The sequence below is a fragment of the Eleginops maclovinus genome, chromosome 19 (assembly GCF_036324505.1).
Source record: "Eleginops maclovinus isolate JMC-PN-2008 ecotype Puerto Natales chromosome 19, JC_Emac_rtc_rv5, whole genome shotgun sequence".
NCBI classification, from domain to species: domain Eukaryota; kingdom Metazoa; phylum Chordata; class Actinopteri; order Perciformes; family Eleginopidae; genus Eleginops; species Eleginops maclovinus.
In genome coordinates, this window is record NC_086367.1 from 9,436,030 (window position 1) to 9,462,706 (window position 26,677).

The 26,677-nt window shown below is 39.4% G+C and overlaps 1 protein-coding gene and 1 long non-coding RNA gene across 3 annotated transcripts; one reads left to right on the forward strand and one right to left on the reverse strand.

The window, feature by feature from the left end:
- pax1a (paired box 1a) lies at positions 1-10,127 on the forward strand. 2 transcript variants are annotated; one of them, XR_010168037.1, is made up of 6 exons: positions 1-285; positions 978-1,607; positions 2,644-2,777; positions 3,209-3,422; positions 4,119-4,293; positions 8,558-10,127. XR_010168037.1 is itself a non-coding variant. In XM_063908569.1 (5 exons), the coding sequence occupies exons 1-5, from the start codon at positions 282-284 to the stop codon at positions 4,226-4,228; spliced, it is 1,092 nt and encodes a 363-aa protein (XP_063764639.1). In that variant the 5' UTR covers positions 2-281; the 3' UTR covers positions 4,229-4,714. The 2 variants fall into 2 exon arrangements, 1 of the variants encoding a protein (XP_063764639.1); XM_063908569.1 differs by lacking the exon at positions 8,558-10,127 and having other exon boundaries at positions 2-285; positions 4,119-4,714.
- Positions 6,968-26,012, reverse strand: LOC134881334 (uncharacterized). The gene is made up of 4 exons (XR_010168039.1): positions 25,700-26,012; positions 14,614-14,711; positions 14,389-14,436; positions 6,968-8,477 (listed from the first exon to the last, which is right to left on the reverse strand). It is a non-coding gene; the product is annotated as an uncharacterized LOC134881334 (long non-coding RNA).
- Between the last annotated feature and the right edge of the window lie 665 nt (positions 26,013-26,677).

Genomic DNA, 26,677 nt, shown 5'->3' on the forward strand with positions numbered 1-26,677 from the left:
GGACGCGTCAAATTAATTTCGGCAAACGACGGACTCCCCGGGATAACTCCAATTTGCTTTTATCGGATGAAGATCACTTCGGTGCCATTGTACCTTGCGGTCACTTGTTTCCAAAAAAAAGAAGGGGGCGCACTGCACTCTGAGGAGATTTTAAAGAGGTCTATTTTCCTCTTCTGGGGCTCATTCCTCCCGTTCCCCTTCCTTCTCTTGCCTTCGCTCGGACGCATTCAGCCATTTGAAGGGGCACCTATATCCCTTGGCATCTCGAGACGTATAGGCAAATGGGTAAGCCCGCGTTACCATCTGCATGCTTCTCTGGCAGGAATCTTGTGGAAGCTTATCCACACTCACCACGCCTGCGTAAAGACAGAAATGTTCCCTTTTTTTCTCTGCAACTTCAGATAATTTGCAAATCAAGAGTGTCTTATTTTTGCACGACAACTTGTCAAGTTTTCTCCATGGTGGATTTTCCCAGCTCTATTCAGCAGGCATTGTTTAAAGCTTTAAATCTTTAAATGGAACCACACCACCAATTATCCCATGAGGAGTGAGTCTTTGAAGAGCTCTCGAGTGTCAATTCCTCAACATCGCCATTTTTATGTTGTATTTTTTGTTGTGTATGCAGGGCTGGCGGGGAGAAAACTGAATCAAATACTTAAGAAAAAAACTTTTATAAAGTTGCAAAATAGCTTTTGAGGTTAGCAGTCTGTGTAGGCTGACACATGTTATGAGATAGAACTCTGTAACCTCAATTTGTGGTGAAAATTACAGGAGCTGTATGGCCTGTGTCCGCAGCCTGAACATTTTGTCTTTTAACAATAAATACATATAATTATTCTAAGAAATTATATTTTGTGGCAGAGGAAGTGCATCAAAATGACAACATGATGATAGTACATTGTAACATGTCAGAGATGCATGTGTTCTCACTTCATGCAGTGTAAATATATGACTTGTGTGATTCCATTCTCCTGCAGAGCAAAACTATGGAGAGGTAAACCAGCTCGGCGGTGTGTTTGTCAATGGGCGACCCTTGCCCAATGCCATACGCTTAAGAATAGTGGAGTTGGCCCAGCTCGGGATCAGACCCTGCGATATAAGCCGGCAACTCCGAGTCTCTCATGGCTGCGTGAGCAAGATTCTGGCGAGGTACAACGAGACGGGCTCCATCTTACCCGGTGCCATCGGAGGAAGCAAACCGAGGGTCACGACGCCGAACGTGGTGAAAAATATCAGGGATTACAAACAAGGCGACCCCGGGATCTTTGCCTGGGAGATCCGGGACAGGCTTTTGGCAGATGGAGTTTGTGACAAGTACAATGTCCCGTCGGTTAGCTCGATCAGCAGGATTTTACGCAACAAGATTGGAAATCTCTCCCAGCCCAACCAGTATGAGAGCAATAAACAAGCCTCCGCACAGGCCGGGCTCTCCTATAACCACATTTACCCGTATTCCTACCCCAACGCCATGTCGCCTACTGGCGCTAAAATGGGCAGCCATTCTGGAGTACCGATGACGGCTGGACATATGAGCATATCCCGGGCATGGCCTTCCGCACACACCGTCAGCAACATTCTCGGTATACGAGCATTTATGGATCCCTCAGGTGAGGAAAACAATCACTCTCTGCCTGTGAGAAAGCGTAGGCCTCTCTGTTTTCACATCAGCTCAATAAACCCGTGCAGCTGGTTATTATTGTGTTCTCCAGCATGATGAATTGCCACATTATTCTGTACAACCCATTCTGGAAACTGGCAGGACGATGTGTCCATTACAAGTGGCACAGGCCTCCGTTTCACCATTCAGCCGGAATGCAGTAAGGCCACTCTCAATAGGCCTTTTCATGGGATGATGCATTTGCAAACACCTTGCTCACCTGCTTGATCCCCACTAATCCCTCAAGTAGTGATTACAGCCATTTTTCTTTGCATTTATGGTCCTTCAGTCATTGCTTCTAGGCTAAGTCACCTGGCCCAGTGTTAGTTTTTTTTTACAACAATATCAAAAAATAACCTAGACACATGTTTGTAAATGTTGCCTTTTTATATTGAAACAGTTTGACGATATAATTGTATGCATAAGACAATTGTACGTGATGCAATGTAGAGCTGTATTGACAAAACAGTAAACAATTGCCAACATAAATATTAAATTAGGGAAACATGTTTATACTAATATATAATATGTATTTGGTGTTCCCTTTAAACGTAATCGTTTTTCTGTGTGTTTTGTTTTTTAAAGATTTTGACACTCCCTATAGACTCGATAATCGTATAATACACCCCTTTTTTTATAAACAATTACGGAGTTTATTAATTATTCTAAGTTCGATATTTCATGATGTCATTGTTTAAATAACTCTAAATTAAAAACGAGTTTAGATAAGACTGCTATTTTGAAAATGAAATACATTTTATAGCCCATTTTTATTTGTCAAATGTATTATAAACAAAATAGAAAAAAAATAAAGCCTGTGACATTTATGTAACTAAATAAAACAATTCAAAGTCATGTGCAAATAATTTCTAATACTTATAATTTAATTTCCTTAACACATTATAAAGGAATGGGACTGCACTTTTGTGTAGCAATTTTAACCTTAGCGCATTTCTGACATGGATTTATAACTGTTTCTAATTCAGCCATTGCTGGGACAGAGGGATATGCACCGAAAATGGAGGACTGGAGCAGCGTCAACAGAGCAGCTTTCCCAGCGACTCACACTGTCAACGGGATTGACAAAACAGCCATTGACGCTGACATAAAATACGCTCAGGTAATATACATGTGTACATAATGTAACATTTCAACATAAAGTTTATAGACAAAAATGGGCATGCCTTAGTAAAGTATCTCTCGTTGCAAAACCCTGTGGCATGGTTGTCAAACGTTTCCATATCAGGGACCCGGACAGTCATGTAAGGCCACAGATCTCTGCTTGATAAGATTTTACCCCTGAAACTCTACAGAGTATTATTACTGTTGATTAAATGTGTTGTTTTACGAATGAGGCAGACTGACATCTGTGAATACTCCAATTAGTGTTATTTGTGCTTAATTAAGTTAGAGTGAATGTGGTGTATTTCCTCCCGTCTTCCTTTAAACCACTTAGTGTTAGAGAAGCTGGAGGCCACATGCCACTGTCAAATACTATTAGAACATTTTCCGGGTTTGCTGATTTGTCCGTTTCTTATCGGTTTTCTGCAGCCCTCATCCACACTGTCCGGTTATGTCTCCGCGTGTGCGTACTCTCCTTCCAACCAGTACGGCGTGTACAGCGGGCCAGCAGGCGGATACGTGGCCCCGGGACACCACCACTGGCAGCCGCAGAGCCCGGCCCTGTCGCATCCAGGCGGTGGAATGGGCATGCATGCGGGGGAGATCCACTCACCGATGACATTCAAGCACCAGGCCCGAGAAGGTAGCGACCACGATTTAATGTGGAAACTGACAGATGTGTAGAATCCTAAAAAAAAAAAAAAAACGTTAACTCTGGCATGCTCTGGCTTTAAATTATATTTGTTATAAACAAATATTTGTTTAAACTATATTTTCTAGTGTCTCATAGAAGAAGAAAAAAACACCACGCTATTGAATTTTCTTACCATTAGTCTAGCGCCAAAAGTGCTATGTCATTTGTTTTTGATATTTTAATATCCTGAACATATTCTCATATATGTAAAATATAAAACAGAATGTTAGACAATTTACTTCGATCAATTAATTATGACAACTTTTGGCATTCAATTTGTATCCATTTATTCCCGCAGAGTACGGTGCAGTCTCTCTCCCTCTCTTTGTGCCTTTTGCACGCACACTCACGTTCGCAATAAGCAACGACCGCAACGAGTGTAAACATTTACCAAATCCCAGACGAAGCCCAATTATATGTCAGTTATTAAATATTGACCAACCAGACATGGCCTGCGAGGTGGTTTAGGGACATTTTTACACATAGAATGAAAGAAAAGCCATTTTGAAAAGAGACTGCTTGTTAATAATTCCGTGTTCTGATAGAGAGCTTAACTTTTGAGAACTTATTGGAAAATAAATCACGTTAGATGCTTCTGTCTCTGGGAGTAAACAAAGATTTGAATGTCTTATTTGGGTTTTGCAGGAGACAGAAAACCGCCCACTACCCTGAGCAAGCAGCAGCAGCAGCAGCAGCAGCAACATGAAGACTTGAACAGTGTGCATGGACTCAGTCTCCCTACCTCATCATCATAACCTGGACTTATATCACCTTAATAACCAGACCGAAATAAAGTGAACTCATTTCAACAACTCCAACAGTAAGTCTGAACGCTAACGGCTTGTTTCCCCGAGTGTTTGCAGCTAAGTCAAACACAGGCCCATTCACGGTCATTGTGAATGCAGTTACCGGCCTTCATGGCTACATGAATGTAAGCTGTTTCTCCTTTTGAAAACTTCGTGTTGCTATTCTCTCATTGAGACTGCAGGATTTTTTTTTTAGAGAACACATTTTTTATTCCAACCTGTCATTGATGTTTTATTATAAAAACCAAGGGCTATTCTTTAATCTGCCATATATTATATTATCTTAATTTGTGACTATGATCTCGATGCTATACAGTGACGATGTGAACAAAGAGATAAATTGTCTAAATGTAAAATATTTGCCAAAGCTTTTATTATATATTTTTATAATTTCCTTGTAAATATTAACAAAAATAAAGGCTTTCTTAAATGCCATTTGTTGTTCATATTTTTGATTCATCCCATTGGTTGTAGCCTATAAATCAGTGAGGTTCAGTTTTGATTTTGTCAGTTTAAAGAAACGGACACACATTTTCCCCAAAACATTAAACTACAGTTTCTGTAACTCCAGAAGCGATTTTGGGGTCATTTCTTAAGGGTTTACCTTGCTTTATAGAAATAAGTGACATAATTTCTCTGAATGAAAGTTCAATCTTGTGAGAACTCTTCTGAGTCTGAAACTGGTAATAATGCATTGAATTCATCATATAATTAACAAATGATCGAGTGCATTTCAATATATTGGGTAATTTTGTCATTAGGGGCAAAGTAATATCTTGACTCAGGTGTAACCTCCCAACAGTTAAACAGACTGGGCGCCTCTGCTGATGCTATCTCACTTGTAAATGATACCTGCCATTATGGAAGTCAGAGATGTGATCATGCACGTTAATGAACAGTGTGCACGGGAGAGCAGCTGACAGTCAAAATTCACCCACATGCAGCAGCAGAGTTGTGTTTTTTCCCGTATATAAATTATTATTATTTTTCCATAAGGGCCTGTAAATTCTTCTCAGACACGTTTAGTCCTGTTCTCTAACGAAAAACCTTCTCACAGCTTTCCTTGGTGAATTTAATTATTCGTCACTAAATATTACTGCCAGTTACTACTGCCATCTATTTTACTATGCTTTTGTACAATAATAAAACAACCCAACAGTCTTTATAATATACAGTTAAGTTTTGTGCAATGCAGAAATGGTATTTACATTTTTATATTATTACAGTTTAAGTTATGTGGCTTTAATTTGCAAATGAACTTTTATTAAAAAATCACATAAATAAAAACAAATATGTTGTTTTATCACAAATAGACTGAATGGTTACTTTAAAAAATAATAATACCTTTATTGATTCCCTTATTATTAATATGAGAAGCCGGACATATAATCATGAATGTAGTTTCTCTTACATTTACAGTTAACCTTTTAATTAGAATTTTACCCAAATGATGAACCAAAATGTAATCTCAATTTCAATAAATGTAAATGTATTATCTACCCAATGGGAACAAAGTGAATCAAGTTAATACATAGTTTTTTTGCACATTTTTAACATATTTTATGGTTAATGTGTATGCAGACAAAGAAATACTGTGACTAGGTTTCGACTGAACATGGTTCATTCTCAAGATTATTGATTGTAAATATTCAATGTTCAGCCTGGCCTAAACAGCCAGATCAGCTTTAAGGTTTTCACACTTTTTAAAAGTGCCGGTCAATTTAAAGAGAAATTAACCCCTGCATTTATATTAAGATAAGTATTAAAAAGCACAAAAAAGGTTGTGAAATATGAACATACATTGCTAGTGATATTTGCAAACCATACTTCATCCCAAACAAAATGAGCATAACATTTAAGGATCGTGTGGATTTACAGATACTGTATTTATATTTGGATTTTGGTTTAATGATTATATTGAAGACAGTAGTCAACCAACATAAAAATATATTGTTCCAAAAGGGTAAGAAATTATTATTTTAATATGTGTTTTTTACCAAACTAAAGAATTTGTTTTGTTATGTTTTGCTTCATAAAAAAAACTTCCTTGTTTTGTGATTCTCAAATGTTATATACCATCATGACCATTGAATGGGCAGCCATATCAAACTCACTTTTAGGTCAGCAGGGACTTGACTGATACAAAAAACTGCTCTAAAAAGGGATCATAAAAAGGGGAATTAAGTTATCCACAAGGTGCTCTGATGCTTAAAACAAAAGACAAAGCACTGACGTGTCATACTCATCAGTCTGAATGGCAGGCTTTAGGATACACACTGGATTTGGGTTGCTCTATTTTGCAGCCGTTGATTCCTTTCCCCCTTTTTGCAGCAAGATCCCATGTGACTCAGTATATCCAAACATTAAGATGGCCTATGAGTACACATGCTCCCTGACTGGAGTCGATCTGTTTTCCCGGATACCACTTGGGGTTCAGAAAACACTCCTTCATGGTGGCGGGGTTACTTCCTGCGGGACCTATGGTCATCAATCAGGGCAGCAAAGTGATACCCCCCACTGTGTCTTCTGCAGAGCCTCTGTGTCCGAGGGGCAGCAGGTGGGCTCGTTGTTTCCTATTGAAACAGAGCTCAAAAACACAATATTACTTTAATTTCAATGTGTGTGCTTTGAGATGGGTAAAACGGGACATATTGTGAAGCAACGTCTTTATCCCACAAACCTGGATTCATTTTGAACAATAGTTCTAATAGTTCCCACTGAGCCCTCTTTTTATACATTGTTAAGGTTGTTGTGATTTACAGGATGAACACCTATTGTTTATACCTACAGCTATTTCAATACATTTTGAATGTCTTGATAATTTATTATGCAATGATTATTGTTCATATTTTCTGGTGTCCAGTGCAGGGGATGTATTTTTGCAGTTAAGATTGGACCCAATACACTTGGAAATAGCAGAAATAATTTCATACCTTGAATTAATCTTTATTAGACATACTGTATAACCATATATATAGGCAAACAAAACATCTATTTTAATGACTCCTAGTATATAAAATATGAATTAAACACTCTTAAATACAATCCCTGTTATTGGTAATAGGGTCAAAAGGAGACGTTTTGCAGTGTAACTGCCAGACTTTCAATGAAACAACTGAAACACAGAAGTGTGTATGCCCAGACTTAAACACTCTGAACTGCAGGTTCTTGACAGTGCCAACTCTGCAACTTAAACTTGAAAGGATTCTCAAATGCCACAAGCTTAAACAGACACTTGGAGAGATGGATAGGAGACCTGGCCTCCTTGATCCTAATGGATATGATATTGGGCAGTATTAAAAATCAGAGCAGAGGTGAGATGGTGAGAGAGATTCTTGAAAAAGTACTATCCTAGCTTCAACAATTCATCAAGGTCTGACCTGTGTACTGGAAGAATAGAGTGTTACATAAAGACCAAAGTTCAGTTTATGTGTTAGACACTTGGCTTGGTATGATTTAAGACATTTTACATTATCTGTTCTTTTTGTTAAGAGGGGAAACTACCCCAGACTGGCCAGGATTCAATCACTCACTCACTTCTCTGCCTTCACATGAATCAAAGTCAACAACAGATCATCTCAGGACATCGCGAAACAGCAGGCCAGACAAGTTTTGGAAAAAGCAAAAGAAAGACACAAGACAAACCTTTTAAAAAGAGAGTGGCAAGCTGGCAAACAGTCAAAGTCTAAAGAGAAAGTCAGTAGCTCTCACGCCTGAAATTTCAAATGAATTGACTTGTCGTGGAAACGTGTTGCATGCAAACATGTGCAATGCTGAAACATGTGCTTGTCGTGGCCTTTGACAAGCAGGATATCATTTTGGGAGAAATGGAGCCATGAATCATAGCTGCCAGCCTCATGTTTACATGGTTTGACAGATCTTTTGTAGGAAAATATTATACAAACGCACCAACATTTGACAATAACAGCAAGAGAAGATAGATATTGTTATTGGACCAAATTGTAAGTGAGGCATTCACATTTTTAGCACCCTAAACTTAAACACCGTAGCAGTGGGTTCGCAGCGATGTCATCCTTGTAATGCAATCACCATTGCATTTTCTCCCTTTCTTTTTTTTCCGCTGACTCTCCACAGGATTTTGAAGCAGGCAGTTACAGCTCTGTAGTCTCGAGGATGATAAATGTCTCCCTCCCATGTTCTTACTTGCTTTGCCAACTCACCACATCAACCAGACGCTCTAAAAGCAAAAGAGACAGAGACATGATGATGACATTTGGCTTTCTAAATGAAAACGTATCATTTCACATGTGCTCTCAGGAGATTCCAGCGCTGTTTTCGGACCTCGGAGGATACAGCAATAAAGAGAACGACCACAGGATTGGATGAATTGCAGTGCCCAGTTTGATTATTGTATACGAATGACCTAAAGAGCATGAAATTATGTTTGGAAATAAAATTATCTCCTTGAAGACACTGGCTTGAAAGCAGACATATTTTTATAAGAATGCTTGTAATTTGTGTTTATGCAATTATCAACATGTAGTGTTGGTTCTTTACTGGAAAGTCCAAACTTTCTTTATGAAAATTTGTCAGCAGTTTCGTAGTGGAAGTCTATTTTCGTGAGACAGACAGAGAGACGTCCTCCATACAGGAAGATCCTCTCTAATTTGTGGAGACTATAGAATTAATGTTCTGCCCAACTGCCCATCTGTGACTTATTTAAAGAGCGCTGAAACATATACTGTGCTAAATGTTGCCACACACATGCCAAAGGCTACCAGTAGAAAGAAACTATGTGGAGTTGGATTTAAGGGTTGCCTTCAAGTTAATTTTTGGCTCAAATTCTTATTAGGTGATAATAGGATGATGACTCTTCTCTCAAAAATGTGAGTGGTTAACCACCGGACTGTCTATTGATTTGGAAGGAAAAATCCTGCAAGCAACTCTGCTGGGTCTCTGAAATGAATTAATAGACATTTATGTGTTTAGATGCACTGGAACATACATTTTGGGCTTATTTAAAAAATATATATATACTTGGATTTATGCTTAATGTCAACAATTACCAAGAAAAAATAAAAAGCAACGATGCGTTATTCCATCTCGCAATACTGTCAGGTTAAAGCCCACTTATTTCCACAAAATCATCAACAGTCAAACAGGAGTAAATAGTGAATTTAATAGGGACTATTTTCAGTTGTTGAGTAATATATATTTGGTTCTGTAGTTCATGTAAACATACAGAGTGTGTGTTCCCATAATGGATATGGATATATTTTTGTATACATGCAAACAAGTGTGTGAAACTCCAACCACATCCTCTTTCTGTTCTTTACTAGAATGTCAACGACCAAATATAGTTCCTATAATTTGTTTCATTGTCATAACGCTGCCTCTCCCTTAAGGCGGACAGTTCAGCACAGGGTTCAGCCCTTCATATTAGAGGTCAGGAAGCCATTGCTTGTTTGAATATGAAATATTCACCTGTGTAAAACAGGGAATACAAACTCAGTTTGCTGTTGAACAGTTTCTTTGTATATACAGCTTTGGGTTATTTGAGAAAGACTTAGCTATATTAGAGACCTAGATTGCCTGAAGTCAAAGTAGGAAAGTAACTGCTTGATTATAATTCATTGAATAAAAGATACCATGAAAACCAGTCACACATCTCACTGTGATTATACTGTAAGCCCAACGCAGACCGTTTTACATACTAACACAAGAAACAATAACCAGTTTTTTTTGCTAGAATAAAATGGCTTGAATAATAAAGTTGTTTGTGTTTGATCATTTTTGGAAATAAATGTATAAACAAAACATTTATAGTATAGACTTGTTTATGCAAGAATGTAATAACCATGCAATATATAAACCCTCATTCATCCTTTTATGTTTCTTGTGAATTCTTGAAATGATATGTATCATGTCAAAGTATGTCATTTTTAAAATGTTGTTATTTGTGACTTTTACAAAAAAGGTTGTGATCTCAAAGGGACTTACTTCAAAAACAAAAACACTTTACTAATTATTTACAGAATTTATTGAGGCCTAAAATGGTCTAAAAAAGGTTTAATAAAGCAACTTCATCATGCTTGCTCAGTTTATTGTATGTGTAGTCTAAAAGATAAAACCGAGTTTGTGTGTGCTGAATTGGCATCACCTCAGTATTTAGATGAGATAACAGGAAATAGAGTTCACCAGCCTGATGTACAGGACTAAAGCATGCAGAACCGGTTGTTCATAATTGCATGACTACAGCAGACCGAGTGAGTGCTGTCCTGATGTAATGAGTTAAAGAGATAATGCAACAAAAGATGAAAGGTAAACAACAATGTCTGTCCATCAATGTTTGACCGTTCCCTTCTGCCACCACTACCTGGGCGTTTGTGACAACGGCGCCATGTCAGCACTGCCAGCCCTTATCAGTTGTCAGATTCTACGGAACTTCTTGGCCAATAACCAAGAGAGGATCACGTCTACAAAACCGTGCATGACCTATTTACATAAGAAACATCCGGGATTAAATAAAACATATACATAACTGTGTGACCTTCCCAATATTGACACTGTCATCAGGATTAAACAGCCTCTATTTCTGTTCCGTCTGTCCGTATGTAGCGAGGCCAAGAAGGCTGTTCTGTCTTGCAGTCAACCCTTTGAAGAGCACAGAGTGGAGCCAGTTGTGGAGAAGCATGCATGTTGCTGTTATTGGTGCTTTCCACTCAGACACGCCTCTCGCATCTCAACACTCGCACGCAGCATTGACCCAAAGGGTGGCTGTTAATTTGGCATGGCAAAAACATGGGTTTAAACTGAATGAAGAGTCTGATACAGCCACTCCACCGGGAGGGGAGTACGCTCCTCAAGCCAGACCAAATGACATACCAACAATATGGAAATAACCAAAGGATAACATGACATGGTGTGTGCGTTCAAAAGGAATTTGACAGTGTCTGAAACTGAAATATGCTTGGTATAAGCAACACAGGAGAACATGTTTTAGTTATGTTTGGAATCATGCTCACAGGACAGTAGTATAGGGGTGTGCTGTTTAATCTGTGGTTTATATTTTCATATGAGGAAAACCTTAAAATGCTAACTTTAGCCTACCATGTTACTTTGTATTTGACAGAAACATTTCCTCAACACACATTTAACAAGCAAATAATGTTTGCCTTTGTATTAAAATATCAAATGAAAAAGAGTGTAATGCAGAGCAGCAGTAAACAAACCTTATTCACTTATTTTTAAATAGAAATACCAATACCACCTTGTTAAATGTTCTCAATTAAAAGTAAAAGTCCTCTATCAAATCCTTTACTTAAGAATAGTACAGAAGTACTATTATCAATAGTGAACTCATTATGTACAATGGACCCTTTGTTTTGTCACATTTACTGATGTGTGAGCAAGTAGACCCTATTTTGGAGTTTGTCAGTTGTCAAATAAATGTAAAAGGGAAAATGTACAACATGAAATGTAGTGGACTAGAAGTACAAAGCAACATAACATTATAACAAAAGTAGTTAAAGTGTGTGACAAATATCTCTGTGTGTGTGTGTGTGTGTGTGTGTGTGTGTGTGTGTGTGTGTGTGTGTGTGTGGCAAAAGTCGATACTGTCAATAATTGTATTCAAAGTCTACGGATTTTTTTGTGACACTTAATATACCGATAACGAGAACAGTATTTATTGTTGTGCATTATTTGCTTCAATGCAATTGTATCTGCTAAATATGCACACAAGAAAACTATTTAGTGAATCGGTATGAAAGGAAAGCTCACATTATATTATCATAGCACCAGATGCAGTAGAGGGGACTTATTGCAGAAGTCTGTCTGTATTTAGTTTTTTCAAAAAAAATACAATGAAATACGTGAAATGCGTGGATCTCTGTGCAGACGAGATAGAGAGCCATGTGGGTGGCTACTCTTTACTGGATACCTCTCAGTCATCACCCTCCACTGCAGACTGAGTCAACCACCAGTCACACTTCCAAGCCACAATAGCCAGGTGGGCCTCTGCAGAAATGCTTAAACTGCATTCAATTGTCGAGTGAGCCCTCTGTCTTTCAGCTACAATTCTCTGTCTGTCAAGTGTGACACCACAATGAGAAACATAATCATTTTGTGTTCTCTGGCTGAGAAGTTTTATAAGCAGCTTAGTGCATAAAGCGTGTTTGTTTTGGCAATAAAATAAAATAATGCAGCTGAAGTTAAAACCATGTGGAGCCATGTGAACATCGATCCCCACCGTGTAAATCAACAACATGCAAGGTTTGAACCATGCATGTTTGATTGCAAAACATTACAATACAGTTATCATAAATCACATCATAAACACATGCTGTTTCACTTTTTCAGGTACAGGTAAACAGTGTACTGTACATTGTGTAACTTGACAGTATTGTCTTATTTATCTAGGAAAAATGTCTAGTATGTGTTCCTTCATGGGAAATGACAAAGAAAAGCCATTAGCCATCTCCATGGCACAAAAGGTCGCTCTCGGTGTCTTGCTAGCTGAGACGGACACAAGGTGAGTGTCAGAGTGATAGAGGAAGCGCTTGTCTTCTCTTCCTGCTCTCAGTGGCAAAATAATGAAGAGGATGTCTCCGAGTACACCAGGGCTATCCATTACTGAGTTAACAAGGTCTCTGCTTCTCTATAAGTGAAATCCAAGGTCTGTCTTTCTGTCCGTCACACGAAAGAAAAAACAAATAAACACACGTGAAATCGTCAAGGTTTTACTCAGCCTGATGAGTGCCAAAGAATGCTGAGTCTTTGTCCATTAAAAACAAGACGGTGTATGGAGACACCATCATGGCATCTTGGGTCCACCTGCAAATGCACACAGGGAAATTCTGAGAGGAAGGCTCACATTTCCCCGAAACAAAAGTTTGTTCCTGCCAGACAGACTGGTTGCCCAATGTAAACATGTCGGGGAAAGCAAGGTGATGCGCCTGCAGCTGCTCGGTTACACTCAAAATTAACCAAGCAGGTTGAATCAGTCCCGCTACCAAACAACATGCTTTAAAGAAGAATATTCATCAATAAAAAATAGCTTGTGAATTAACAATGAAGACGAATTAGACATGTCAGGTCCTTAACCAGGCCTGCCGTCAGGAGGGGTCAAAGGGTACAGATGTCTCTATCCCAAGGCCCATTAAATGTCCAAAGTGATAATGCTACCAGTACATTGTGTACAGAAAATCCATGTTAAAATCGGCAGAAGGATAGCTATTTAACCTTAGCTCTCTTGCACAGTCTTGCTAACAGCTTAAGTTAACTGAGGTTGAATTGACTTAAATAAGAACGCCTTAACGCTTCATTTAGTTAAAACTTAAAAACTTGAGCACAAAGTACATAGTAAACAGTTGCTTGAAGTAAATGTTTTCACAGCAATATAAACTAGGTGTTAGAGAGGGAATTATAATATATTTAATTTCCCAACACCAGCTCTAAACAGCTTATAAATGATTAAATATAGTTATATCATCAGTCATGAATGGATTTGAATCAAAGCTAATATTATTATCATTTCACTTCACTTCAGTATATCAAGTTAAACCTAAAGGCCCAAAGTGTTACAATTATCCAACATATAAAAATAAAAAAACCTTTTTACATTGTTATAGTTTTTGTTATTGTGCTTGGCTAAGCTTCATGAACCAACCAAACTGTGAGTAAAACAAGACATTTCACAATAACCAAACTAATCCCTCCAGCATTCATGATGCATGTGCTATTTTGTGTTTTTCATACAGCATTCATTAGTATCTTTCCACATCCAGCCTTCCTCTTGTCTCAATCTGCAAAGCCGTTACTCTACTTTCATCGCATGCAGCTAACGTCTAGGTCAGGAGAATCTAATTTCTCTATTTGGTGTTGATAGGGGGGATAAAGGAAGATTGATTCCCTCAGTCTCATCCTTGCAGGTGTTTCCCTTTATGACCAGTGTCCTCTACAAACAGTTTCTTATTACACTCTGGTGAGAAAAGGAGGACCATCAAGTCTTGTGCATTCCGTCAATGCACAAGACTTGAGAGCAAATTTAGGAGGGGGGAGGCAAATCAGTTTTTATTCAAAACAGACCTGACTCAAACGGAGATGCACCGCACTGTGGTCAGACTTCAAACCGACTCGTTACTTGCCTTTTTCATGTTCAGACGGCTGTAAATCCCCAATCCCTCAGAACCCAGCTGAAAAAAGAAACAGACTGTTGTTGATTTCCATCGTTGTGGGAAGCTGTCTCCTTAATAATGGGCACATTGATGGTGAAGCAGCTGATGACCAATTAGAAAGCATAGATCTTATCTTAGTCTGTAATTGGTCATGTTATTGGCATCAATTATTGAGTAAAGTTAACCAATAATTACCATTTTTGTCAGCTTCCTTGTGTAGAACTGTTTCTTCTGATTTCACTTCTCAAGTGATTGATGCACAGCACTCTCAGAAGTGAAGCCTTCAGATCAAACTGAGAAGATAGGTTGGATTTCATCATTAGAGTTAATCCATCAACAATGCCCAAGCAGTGAATAAAGCCAGAGTAAATGAGTGTGTTTGCTCTGTCTTAAGGGTAAATATTAGTTTGTCCAGATAATGCTATGGGGCTGCTGAGGGTTTCCACAATGCTTAAGTTACACCAGCGTCTGCTCTGTTCCAACAGAAGAATAGCTTCCCACTCTTTCTTCTTGTTGAAAGCCAAACATCAGTAGCAGTCTCAAGTAGCTGAAAGTTTTAGTTGATAATCCGGTCTGTCACTCAGACCCACAGTAAGATTAATGGCAGGGGAACTCCTATCTGGCAAACATCCCACTCAATCAAAACAGATAACTTGGTTTGAGAAAAAGATCTCAGATACAGAGCTGAAGCAGAAATAGTTGCATTACTTTTTATTGGAGCATGTGAGGGGGTATGCTGACCAAAATAGTAAAACAACGATAGCTTTTCATTAAATGTAGTTTTTTTTTTTAAGAGAACTACAGCACATGTTGATATTGGTCCTGTATATATATATAAGTTGTGTTTATTTTGTAGATGGGGTTGTATAACCAAAATTTAACAATCCCCAGAAATTTGAAATGTACCTTAAAGTTTGAAAAATAAAACAGTAGTCCATGTTCATTTTGTGATTTGTCCTGTTGAAGTGTCAAATTAAGAAGTTGGGAAAAGGGAGCCCTCTACTGCTGAGTCAAACCACAATACAGCTCTGAACACACACACACGCACACGCACATTTCTGCTTTATTGCCTGCAGTTATGAACCAGGAAGTGTTAGCTGTTTCATTAGGTCAGAAAAAGTGCACAAGCTGCACAGAGATGAGAGATTTTACAATTTAGAACCAACATTCAAGGGTCAAAGAAGACATGAAAGTGACGGACTGATAATGCATTCAGACTTTTGGTACCATATCCCTGAAAAAATAAATGACCCGGCTGTCTGACTAAAACATGCAATCACTTGACCATGAAAGAAACCGACAAATATGGAATCCATCTAAACCACCGCCATGTATGAGCTGCTGTATGAAAAAATCTTGCAGATTTGCACCTGCCAGATAGATGGACTACTCAGGCATGGAAAATATAGGGTCTAGATATGACATTGACAGAAATAATAGCTGCCTCACGCTATGCTGAGTCCAAAGGCAGCCGAGCGCGGCTAATCCCTAGCAGCGCTGCTTTGATCTTTTGTTGCATCTGCCACATATTTTATGTTTATTTGTTATGGGACGTTGATCGATTTGGTATCCATGTGCGCTTTAAGAGTGCAAGCTCATTATTCCCCCTTTCTCTCAGTGACATCTAAGGAGCAAAAACGATACCTGTGAGACCGTTTGATGTTGCCTTAATTGTGAGCAAACACGTACAAAAAAAGTCAAGCCGTCTCAATCTTAGATGCTAACCAATGATCTTGCCTCGTTGACTGCCCATGAAAACCCAGCTCTCGTCTCAGACCTGCCGATAACCATCTTTAATGAATAGCTGTGTGCTTCAAGGAGTGTTGGCAGATAGAGATCATTTCAGGAACGGTGGGGTTCAGGTCTCAATAACAATCACGGAATTCCATCTTAACCGTTTGGATGTCCTCCATAAGGCCACACAGTCTGAGATTGCTCTCGCAATGGACCTACACCAAAATAAAACTTGGCACCAGCGAGGTAATCTTGCCCAACTCCAACAACTCAAAATCTGAACACCCCGGGCCTTCTCCCAGCTTCAGGATCTATCTGTCGATGAACGCTGACTCTTTGTTGGTGCGTTCTGATTTTAGGTGGAGATACCGGACAGCTAACCGCGACTGAACCGGCGACTGAAGGCACAAGCACAGCTCCCTGTGAGTGCGTCTGAAAGGCCCAAATTGAGCCATTTCCCCCAATCTCCAAAGAGAGTCCTTATCGTCTGCAAGATCCCGAGTAGACTATGTATAATTTGCAAAACACTATGCTGATACTGAAAATTAGGTTTAATAGCAGTTGAGGCCCGTTAAGCTTCATCATTTATGTTTGTGGTCTTTTATAACCAGTAGCAGGGACATTTTCTTGAAGTAAAATAAAAACTCAAGCAAAAAGTCAAAGCATCATTCAGTGTCTGCTGTCATACTTCACAGATATTTAGTGGATTGTTCATCCTGCCATGGCAATGTAATTAGACATGTGAAAACACAAGACAACAGCTCCGTACTGACTTCTTCCCCCAGGGTATGGGAACTGTAATTAGGCAGGGCTCACTTTGACAAGCTGTCAACCATAATACTGTGTTTGGTAACACCCAGAGCTGTGTGCTAATTTCCTACCCAACCCTATAAAATAGTGTAATGAATTGAGACAACATGACTTGTTACTGTATGCTGTCATCGTAGCAATCAATCATGCCAAGCAAGCCTACCTTGAACAGCTATAATTTTAAGAGGACAAATCCACAAAAAACCTGATGTTGAAGCAAAATAAATTAAAAGATTACTTTGCAGGGATCTTTTTGTTTGCACTGGAAATGTTTTGACATGACAGATTGGGGCTAGATGATCTGGCAGTGAGTTCTTGACTCCAGTCATTTTTGTTTTGTTCTTGGAATAGATTTTTGAAGCATTCTTTGGCTTGATTGCTATGTTTAATGAGGATGAAAGTCATCCAATTACAAATATATTGGCTGGTATCAACCAAGCTGTTTAAGATATTACAACTTGGTACAAAAGACATGTTTGTTGGTGCTGATTTGAGGACTGATTTAAAAAGAGACAGCCAACACCTCCAATAGTCTACAGTCATACTATCAACTTTGTGAGGCACAACATGTTTATAAACACGCCGATGTTTAACAGGTATAATGTTTACCATTTTTACCATCTTAGTTTAGCATGTTAACACGGTATCATTAGCTAATAAGCTCAAAACACATAGTTTCATTGAAATCAGTATAGATCCATCCTAATGAGGACAAATAATATTTGTATTAAATTTGAAGCCCCACACAGGTAATTATGGGATTTTTTGTGGGAACTCTTGTGCTTTTTTTCATCATACTCTTTGTGCGGTCCCTCGCATAACATTTGGAGTTCTTGCTCAATAACGTATAGACCATCACTTTTGTTTTTTTTTGCATTTAACTTTATCCATAGGAACAGCTCACGTGTTGGCGCAATCCAGTCACAATACACAACAAAAGGTAAAACTAGAGCAACAGCATGCAGAACAACTCTATTGTTAAAACCAACAAATGTATGCTTGTGGCCATCATGAGGTGAGTTTTAATACACTCGCTGTGTAAGAAAACACTGCAGATAAAAGTAATGATTAAGTTACATTTTACAATATGAATTTATTGTTCATTACTCCTTCAAAGACCAAGCTCGAACATTATACACTGTCAGCACAGTTGCAGTAGCTCTGCCTGGCTGTGCTGGGTAAAGCTGGCTGTGGATATGATTATTGCTCGGCGTGCAGCTGCATTTGTGGTTATATCTACAATGTAAAATACATGGTTATGGTAGCTTTACAGTTGCTCTGCTTGTTATTTATTTGGCTGCAATGATACTTGTGCCAGAGCTAGCCACAGCTTACGGTGTGCCAGCTTGAGTTGTGGTTACAACATACTACAAAATAACATATCATAAAAAAAACTCTTTCTCTATGGCTGAGGAAGAATGCAAAACGTATTGTGAGGAGGGGCAAAATTATTTTTAGGAAAACACGTTTTGGTATAATTGATCCAGTAGTTTATAGATTAATATTATATATAGTGTAATAAAGACAAAGAAAAAACAGGGACATATCATTTTCTGTATCATTCATTTCAGCATTTTAATCTCACTAACACTTTATCACCAAATCTCTTACCTCTAGCTTAGGTAAAGAGCTAAAAGCAGAAGATGAGAGGCTGCTGAGCAAAGAGCTTTATGGGTCTGACAGGCGCTGACCTGCCCTCAACAGGTGAGGAATAGTCTTCAAGTTGTCACCTAAAAACTACAGCTAATGAGGTTTTAGTTAAACTAAACTCTGATCAAATGATCACATTTTGCCTCCTGATAATCATAGCAACACAGAAACTTTATTAGAAATTATTTGAAATCAAACAGGTCCTTTTTGGACAATCGAGGTGAAAAATGAATGGAAGATACCATCAGCGGATGATAATCCGTTCAGGATGAAATGGGCTTCTATGAGACCGGAGATAGGCCTGAGCAAACACATTCCCATCCGCTAGTGAAAATGGATATGTTGTTGACCTGTCCTGCCACACAAAAGCCATTCCCAGTGCTCAGGTGAGTAACCCTCCTCCAGCCTGAATCTCTTAAATAAATATTGTGAGTGTCCCTCTTTATATCCGAGAGTCTGTCTGTTTACCTTCAGATCCAGGGGATTAGAGGATCAACACTGCATGCAGGTGGGGGGGACTCCCAGTTCTCAGGTAAATACGGAAAATAATCTGATATTAATATGTATTTCCCAATCGTTTTACAGAATGGATAAACTTTATTATCGGTGACAACATCATAGAAATTCTTCGAAAATAGGGCCCAACATCAAAGACACAATGTGCATTTAAAAGGCGTTTTTTAAGAAAAGAAAATGTTGAAAATGTTGAAATTGAAACCATGTGTTATTTATGAAAAATGTAAATATGAACTAGTTAAAGGTCCCCTAGTATGCTAAATGCACTTTTTGATGTCTTTTATACATAAATATGTCCCCAATGTGTAAGGAGACTCACAGAAAAAATAACCCTCTCTCTTTTCCACATCTCTAAAAATGGGGGTGCAAACGAGCTGATCCAGATGCGGTGCCGATATGACGTCATAACGAAACCGAAATGTGGGCTGGCTTTACATTGAACTCCTGGCAACGTCCCACCCACGTGACATGTCCCAACCTATCTTCCGCAATATAAAGTCGCGAGCTGAATCCCCTCAAGCAGCACCTCTGTGTCTCGGTGCAGGATGTCCGCAGGAGGGACTTGGAGTTGTTGTATTATATAATACATATAATGTCACTGTTCTAGGGGTAAACACTGAAAAAATAAGTGTTTCAGAAATAATGCTTGATGTAGTTTTGAACATACTATGGTGTTTAATCACGGCAGCATTTAGCTGAGTGTCTCCGTTAGAAACTTCTCTCTTCAGACAGAGAGCAGCATGACGCTCCAAAGGGGCGTGGCCAGCTTCAGATCAGCTCAAATTTAAAGCAACAGTCACAGAATCAGCACTTCAGGAACAGGGCTGAAATAGAGGGGTATGAGGCATGCTACAATGGGTGATCTGTTTGGTATTTTGAGCAAACACTTCACAGACATGTTTGTATAGATATTGCTCTACAATATATTGATCAAATATAGCATAATAGGAGACCTTTAAAATATGTAATTTGATACAACATTGTGTCATAAAGCTATTATTTAAATATGTTAAATGTATATCCTCAACAGAGCTAGCCTCCTGAATAAAGGCTTTACATCAATATTACCCATTCAGCAGTTACTACTGTGAGCAGGATTTAGTTTTATAATGACTAAACTGAGCTGGCCTGCACTTCAGTGCTGCAAAGTGAGCCAGACCGGAGCAAAGATCCTCTCTGTGGTTAGAGCAGGGGAGCGTGAGCCAAAAGGAGAATTAGGGTAAACTTCAACATGTCAGCACGTCCTCATATCATTTATTTTCCACTGGTTTGGATGGATGTGGCTAAAATGAGTGCTGATGATTTTCGACTTTTGCACATCCCCACCAACTTGTTTAACATGATCTCTTCTGCCCTGCTCGTTCTTTGTTTTGTTTTTTTGGAACAGCTGAGAGAATGCTGGAATTGTCTCTCATATTTAAACATTCCTTCCACGTCGCTTTTTCTTACCTTCACCTATCGTGCTTTCCTTATCTTCTCAAGGACCATCTGTAATCCTGTGAAGCAATTCAAATGGGATCTTGTGTTTATGCCTATCAATTAAAAAAGGAAAAATGCCACCCATGCAACATGCATTTTATCCTCATCCCTGTCAGCGTCATTCTTTTACCCAGCCAATGCAAAAGTGCCAAAATGTGCTTTCTCCAATCTCAATTCTGAATAGGCTGTGGTCCAACTGATTGTGCAGGGTTTGTCCTACATGAGGGCACATTGACTGTGTGCAGTGGAGGGAGGTATCTTAATCTAAGAAACATCCACATGGGTGGTAAAGGATGAAAATGGAAATGGTATCTGCGCTCACTTTTTCCTGCACGCTAAAATGCAAACAAACTGACGGTTACATGTCGACTCAAAAAATGTGTTCTAATCCACACATGACACTGATATTTCTTGCAGCAGAATTGTTCCTTTTGTCGTTCATCCAGTGTTAAAACCTTCTACTTCATCCCGACAATTTATTTGGAACATGACTCTCCAGCTGCCGACAACGCAGCTGTACATTGACACTGACCTTGATATTTGTCTCCATGGGGAAGCACTATAGACTGCCTATGTGTGCGTCAATTCCAAGGTAGGTAACTGTGTCAAGTCGATGGCATCAGTCCAATAGATACTAAAGTAAAGCTGTGTCCGGTGCGTTTAAGTGTACATAAATTATGATTAATTCTATATGTTTAAGGGCAAGCATTTTAGCTGATCTCAATAAGGATAGTTTTAGTTGTATATTGCTGCATCCATGACAAGATGGCCAAACTTAGTATTGTTGGAACACACCAAGCGGTCAGTGTTTTGCTGAACATTTTTTCCTCAGCTCTTGTGGTGAGCCTTTTTTTTTTCCAAGGACATTTAGCCTAATCCTCTTCAGCTGCCTTCATTCAAAGTCAGTAAAAGAAGACCCCATCACTGACTCTGCTGGTGAAATTTCGAGACTGTTTTTAATAAAACATAAATACCTGTTAAGAGTCTGGGTATGATCCACTCTAATGAAATGATGAGTAACATTTCCTTATTGTCGCCTGTGCTGCACTGTGAGAAGTTTTTTGCCACAGATACGACTCTCGTTACATCCAACGACCAAAGGAGATAAATTGTGCATTGCTGTCCTCATGAGAAAAACTCTCAATCTCTTTCACAACAGCAACATTTTCCCTGCCTTCAAAATATAATGCATGCAATGTAATTTCATTTCAAGTCATTTTTAACAAATGGATATAAAGTGTTTTGTGATTTACAAAGCAAAAGAAAAACAGATGTATCGCAACATCTTATGAAACCCTTTTACTGAATTATATGAAATGTTTACAGAGAAAACAGATATATTAAAGTTTTGACTACTGCACATAGACATAGAGTTGTGTGTTGAACTGAAGAAATATATTTCCAATATTAATGTGAAAAACGCTGTGGCAAAACAGAGATCCTTGTGTTTTATGTGGAAAAGTTCCAGTCTTTACACATTGCCTGTTTTACCATCATTTTTCATTTTGAAAATGTTAAATATACACATCTATTGGAGCAAGCACTTCCTTTTCAAAATAAGCAAATAACGTGGCATCTTCATCATTCGGGATTGGGACATTTGGACAGCTTTATTCCTTTGTGCGTCCTTCTGTCGGTGTGCTTTCTCTTCTGGATGGGAACGGCAGAGAGCTGGGTACAACACTGCTGGGTATTCTACCAGATGGATACGCAGTATGAATCAGGGCTAAGTTTCAGCCAAGGCCCGAATGTGTGTGTTGGACTGCACATTGCATATCTGGAGACCACACAGGTTCCATAAGCACGTCTAAATCTCTCTGCTGCCCTCTATCTTTGTCTGAACATGTCCCTCTGGGATCAGGGTCATAAGTTCATTAACAGCGGGGAACCTGTGCTTAGAGGTACACATGCTGTTAAGCTGCTAATTATCTTTCAACACTTCTTCAACTCCTACTCCAACAACTATGATTACTGGCATGTTTTACTTCTAATGACAACAAATTAGTCAAGGAGAACATTTTGTCTTCAGTCATAGGATTTATATTGATCATTTTAGCTTATATTTACAAAAAGGGTGAAAGAACGCAGCTATTAAATCTTCTTTATTCTAAGTCACAATTCACACATCTGTGATCAACCTATTTATACAGAGGCAGTGTTTTCCATCTGTGTTTTTCGGTCAATTGGTGATCTACATCAACAGCATGTGGTCCCAACCTGCCGCCCCTCTCTCATATTATCTCAATAGTGTTTAGTACCTGTGGGTCAAGAAATTCATCAGAGTGTGAAATGGCCCCCCAGCCAGCGATTGCAGACCAACAACAGTGATCCCCAGGTCCATCGTATCCCTGGGCAAATATACAGACAAACAGATGATTTCATTACCTATGGAGCTTGGTGTCTGGGCAGCAGAAGGAAAGGGAGGAAGGCATAAGTGATCTCACCCAATGTGCTGAAGCCTCACCATTATAAATGAGTTTGTCATACCACCATGGTTGGCCATAAATGACCTCACCAGACGTGCTGCTGTAATAAACTAAACTAATAAGAATGTGCAGGAAGAAAAACACCACCCGCAATGAGCACGGCTACTAAGAAGCGAGAGCTGGCTGCTAAAAAACATAAATCTTACCCTGATAAATCTCAATGGACGGCTGTCATTTGACATGTGCGCAGAGTTGAAGTGTAAGCCAGGAGCGGGTACATGGTAAAAGGGGACAAACACCCTAGACATCCGCAGTCATGGAGGAAAAGCCCCCTCTAATGTGAAAAGAGACTTCCATATGTACTTGTACCTTCTGTGGCCCTTTTACCCAGAACAGATGTCATCAATAAATACCCCTGACCCGTGGAGGCATTCCAGCGTGTGATCGAGGCATTTTTTTTTTTTCTTCTAGCATGCTAGTCTGGCTTGTCTAGCTGGTCAACACCTGACCAAACTGCGAGGTTTACAATATAGATGTGTAAAGCCTCTTTTCGTGTAATCACAGGACTAGGTGTTCGAAAAAACAGTAACGCTTTAAAAACTCATTGGGTAAAGTAACATCTTAGCTTACACACACTGCCAGCTCCCAAGGGAGCAGTGTGAGAACTGCTACAATATGCCTCCTGTTACAAGGCCTGCTACTAAATTATGACCTACCGCCTTGCCATTATAATATTCCCACAAACATCTGTAAGGAGAGATTTACATGTCCTCTTGTGCTTTACTGCGACATGTCTTCAGTTTTCCATTGGCTTTGAAATGACCTGTAAAATGTGGCATTTCCTGTTAGCATGTTTGAGTCAATTGTTCTTTTTTCATTGATTCAGTTTGAATATCAGTATCGGAAATTACCACCCCTACTTCCATGAAATTTAGTGTAAGTGTTCAGCATGGCCCAGTGAAAAAGATTTAAAATGTTGGAGCAGGTCAGAATGATATGGCAGAAAAATGCTTAATTGTGTACTTTCTTTGCAGGGGTTTTGGACGACATTCAGAGTTTGGGCAGAATGACTTGCACACTTCCCCTCTTGACATCACAACAAACATTGAGGTGGCTGAGCCGAAGTAGCGCTATCTAGTAATGCTGTGGTAACTGTGCTTACAACAGCAAGAGTGCTAACAGTTTAACTGCAACCTTTCACTGTTATTGATCATTGGGAAGAGCAGGCAGACGTTTTCCTGTTGTTTTGTATTATTGCAGCTATCGGATGGAATCAATACATGGGCTACACAGGTTGCCATCAGAAGTAAAATCAAAACCAAAGTTACGCCAGTAAAATATGCCTGAAAGAAAACGACTTATGCCACAATAGGATAGCAAAGTAGTGAAGATATTCAGAGTATCTTCGCCTGCTATGCTAACATCACCTGTCCAATGCCAGAGAAACTATCATAACAGCGTTGTGATGCCAAACAGCGTCAATTCAGACTGAAACACATTAAGGCTACGTGCCCACGACAACGCTCTGAAGCAAAAACGCAGATGTCCGTTTTTCCCCTCCACAATTTATCTGCGTTTATCTGCGTTCTCACGAGCGTTTTGGGGGTGGATATCTGTCTATCCATGGGAACAGGGAAAACGTATAAAACTCATAATACTCGCAGTTTGCCGATGAAGTAAGCACGCCCCGGACGTAGGTGGCAGTAGCAACAATACCAAATGCCTGTTTTGTGGCTACTTCCTCCGCGTCAGTTAGAAGAAAATGGCGAAGCGCGGCGGCAATAACAGTACGCCTAGTTCAAACTTTGTTTGCACTAGGCGTACTGTTATTGCCGCCGCGCAATAACAGTACGCCACACGTTCATCCATGTTTATCAAAGGGCAGGCTCAAATTTGGCGCTAGAACGTCACTTCCAGATGCCTGTGCAAAAAAAAAACCTGTGCAAAAAACGCACTTCTGCGTTTTGAACTGTTCCTACGGCGACGAGAGACTGGAACGTTTTCAAGATCTCCACTTTGAGGGGCGTTTGCGTTTTCTCCGTTTTCAACTCCTAAAAACGCCGTCGCCGTGTGCACGATAGGCACATCTGTCGAAATGTTCTACGTTTATCTGTCGTTACCGTTGTCGTGGGCACGGGGCCTAAGTTATGCATCAGCTCAGTGCCGGCGCTAAGGGGGGGCATTCGAGGGCCGTGCCCCCCCTAATCGGGGTTCGTATGATTAAAAACTACACAAGCATTGACCCGACGCAGTCCTCTATTGGTGTTGTTGTGAGCGGAGTTGGGGAGAAAATCAGCGACTAATTTCACAGTCTATGCTTCTGATTCTGATTCAGATAAAACGCCGTGTGGGTCATAAGAGGGCACGTAAACGGTTACAAAATGACGCAAACTCGGCCTCTGAGCGATGGAAACACAAGGGGTGCTACAGGGTAGAACCAAAGAAAATCGCCAGAAAAAGCAAAAGATCGGATCTTGAACCGGATCTCCCTACCACACAAAACATAATTTATATGAACAGCGATCCTTGCGTTTTGGAACACAACACAGGCAATTTTGTTAAAACCGGCACAGCTAATTCAAAATACATTAATTAATTTGGAGATCAATTGATAGGCAGTATGAAAGTCGGCACGGCGGCCTACATTGAAAATAACTTTTGCCTACCCTTGTCGATCCTGTCTTCCAGTTGTATCGGGTGTAACTGCTGATATTAAAATGCTTCTCAAAATTCCTTGAAGATCCACAAATCCACGGTTTTCTTGCATTTGTGGAACTTCAGAATTTGTATTTAACGCTATTCAAATGACAGCGTTCTCATCTAATTGACGTTAGCTCTGATGCTAACTAGCTACTTTTCCCATTAGTTTGACAGCGGGCGGAACTTGTCATAGAGTCCTCGATAATAAAGCCCACCCATTTAGAGGGAAGATATGATTGGTCAATTGTACTGTCATTTGACATTACGATCTCTTTAGTTACTATAGCTGGGCCCTCTGTGCATTTATAGCCAGACCACCAATTGCCTCCTATCTTCCCAATAACTCTAGAGAGGCCAAAGGAGCTTCTTTCATTTAACCCTCCACATTCCAACAGAAACTGAATAGGCAGATTCGAAGGATTTATCTTTTTGTAAATGTTAACAATTATTTTGGTAAAACTAAATACAAATATAATTTAACAAATATATACACAATATATATATATAATGAAAAAAATGTTTTTAAGTATTATTTTTTAGAATATCTTAAGCCCTCAGAGAGGGCCTAGAGGGTGTTAGAGTGTGACACCTATGCACGGTAACTGGACAGAGTTTGTTATACTAGGTTGGGAACCAGTGACGGATTTAAATAAACAGTGTAAGCAAACTGGAATATGCTTTAATCGTCCCTTCTGGGTCGGGTAGAGACAGCGCAGAATGAAACAGTTTTGTGTTAGTACTTCCTTTTGTGTGACGTACTGTGAAGCACAACGTGGGCAGACGTCGTTATCAAAGCTGCTGCAGTATTGTTGTAAGGTATCAGCAGAAGAAGACATTTTAAGAATCTCCTTTCATGACAAGTGGCCAACAAGGTATTGTTTATGTGTGCGCCATGTCTTATTTTCTTGTTTATATTTGTAGCACACTATGCTAACGTTTGGGCT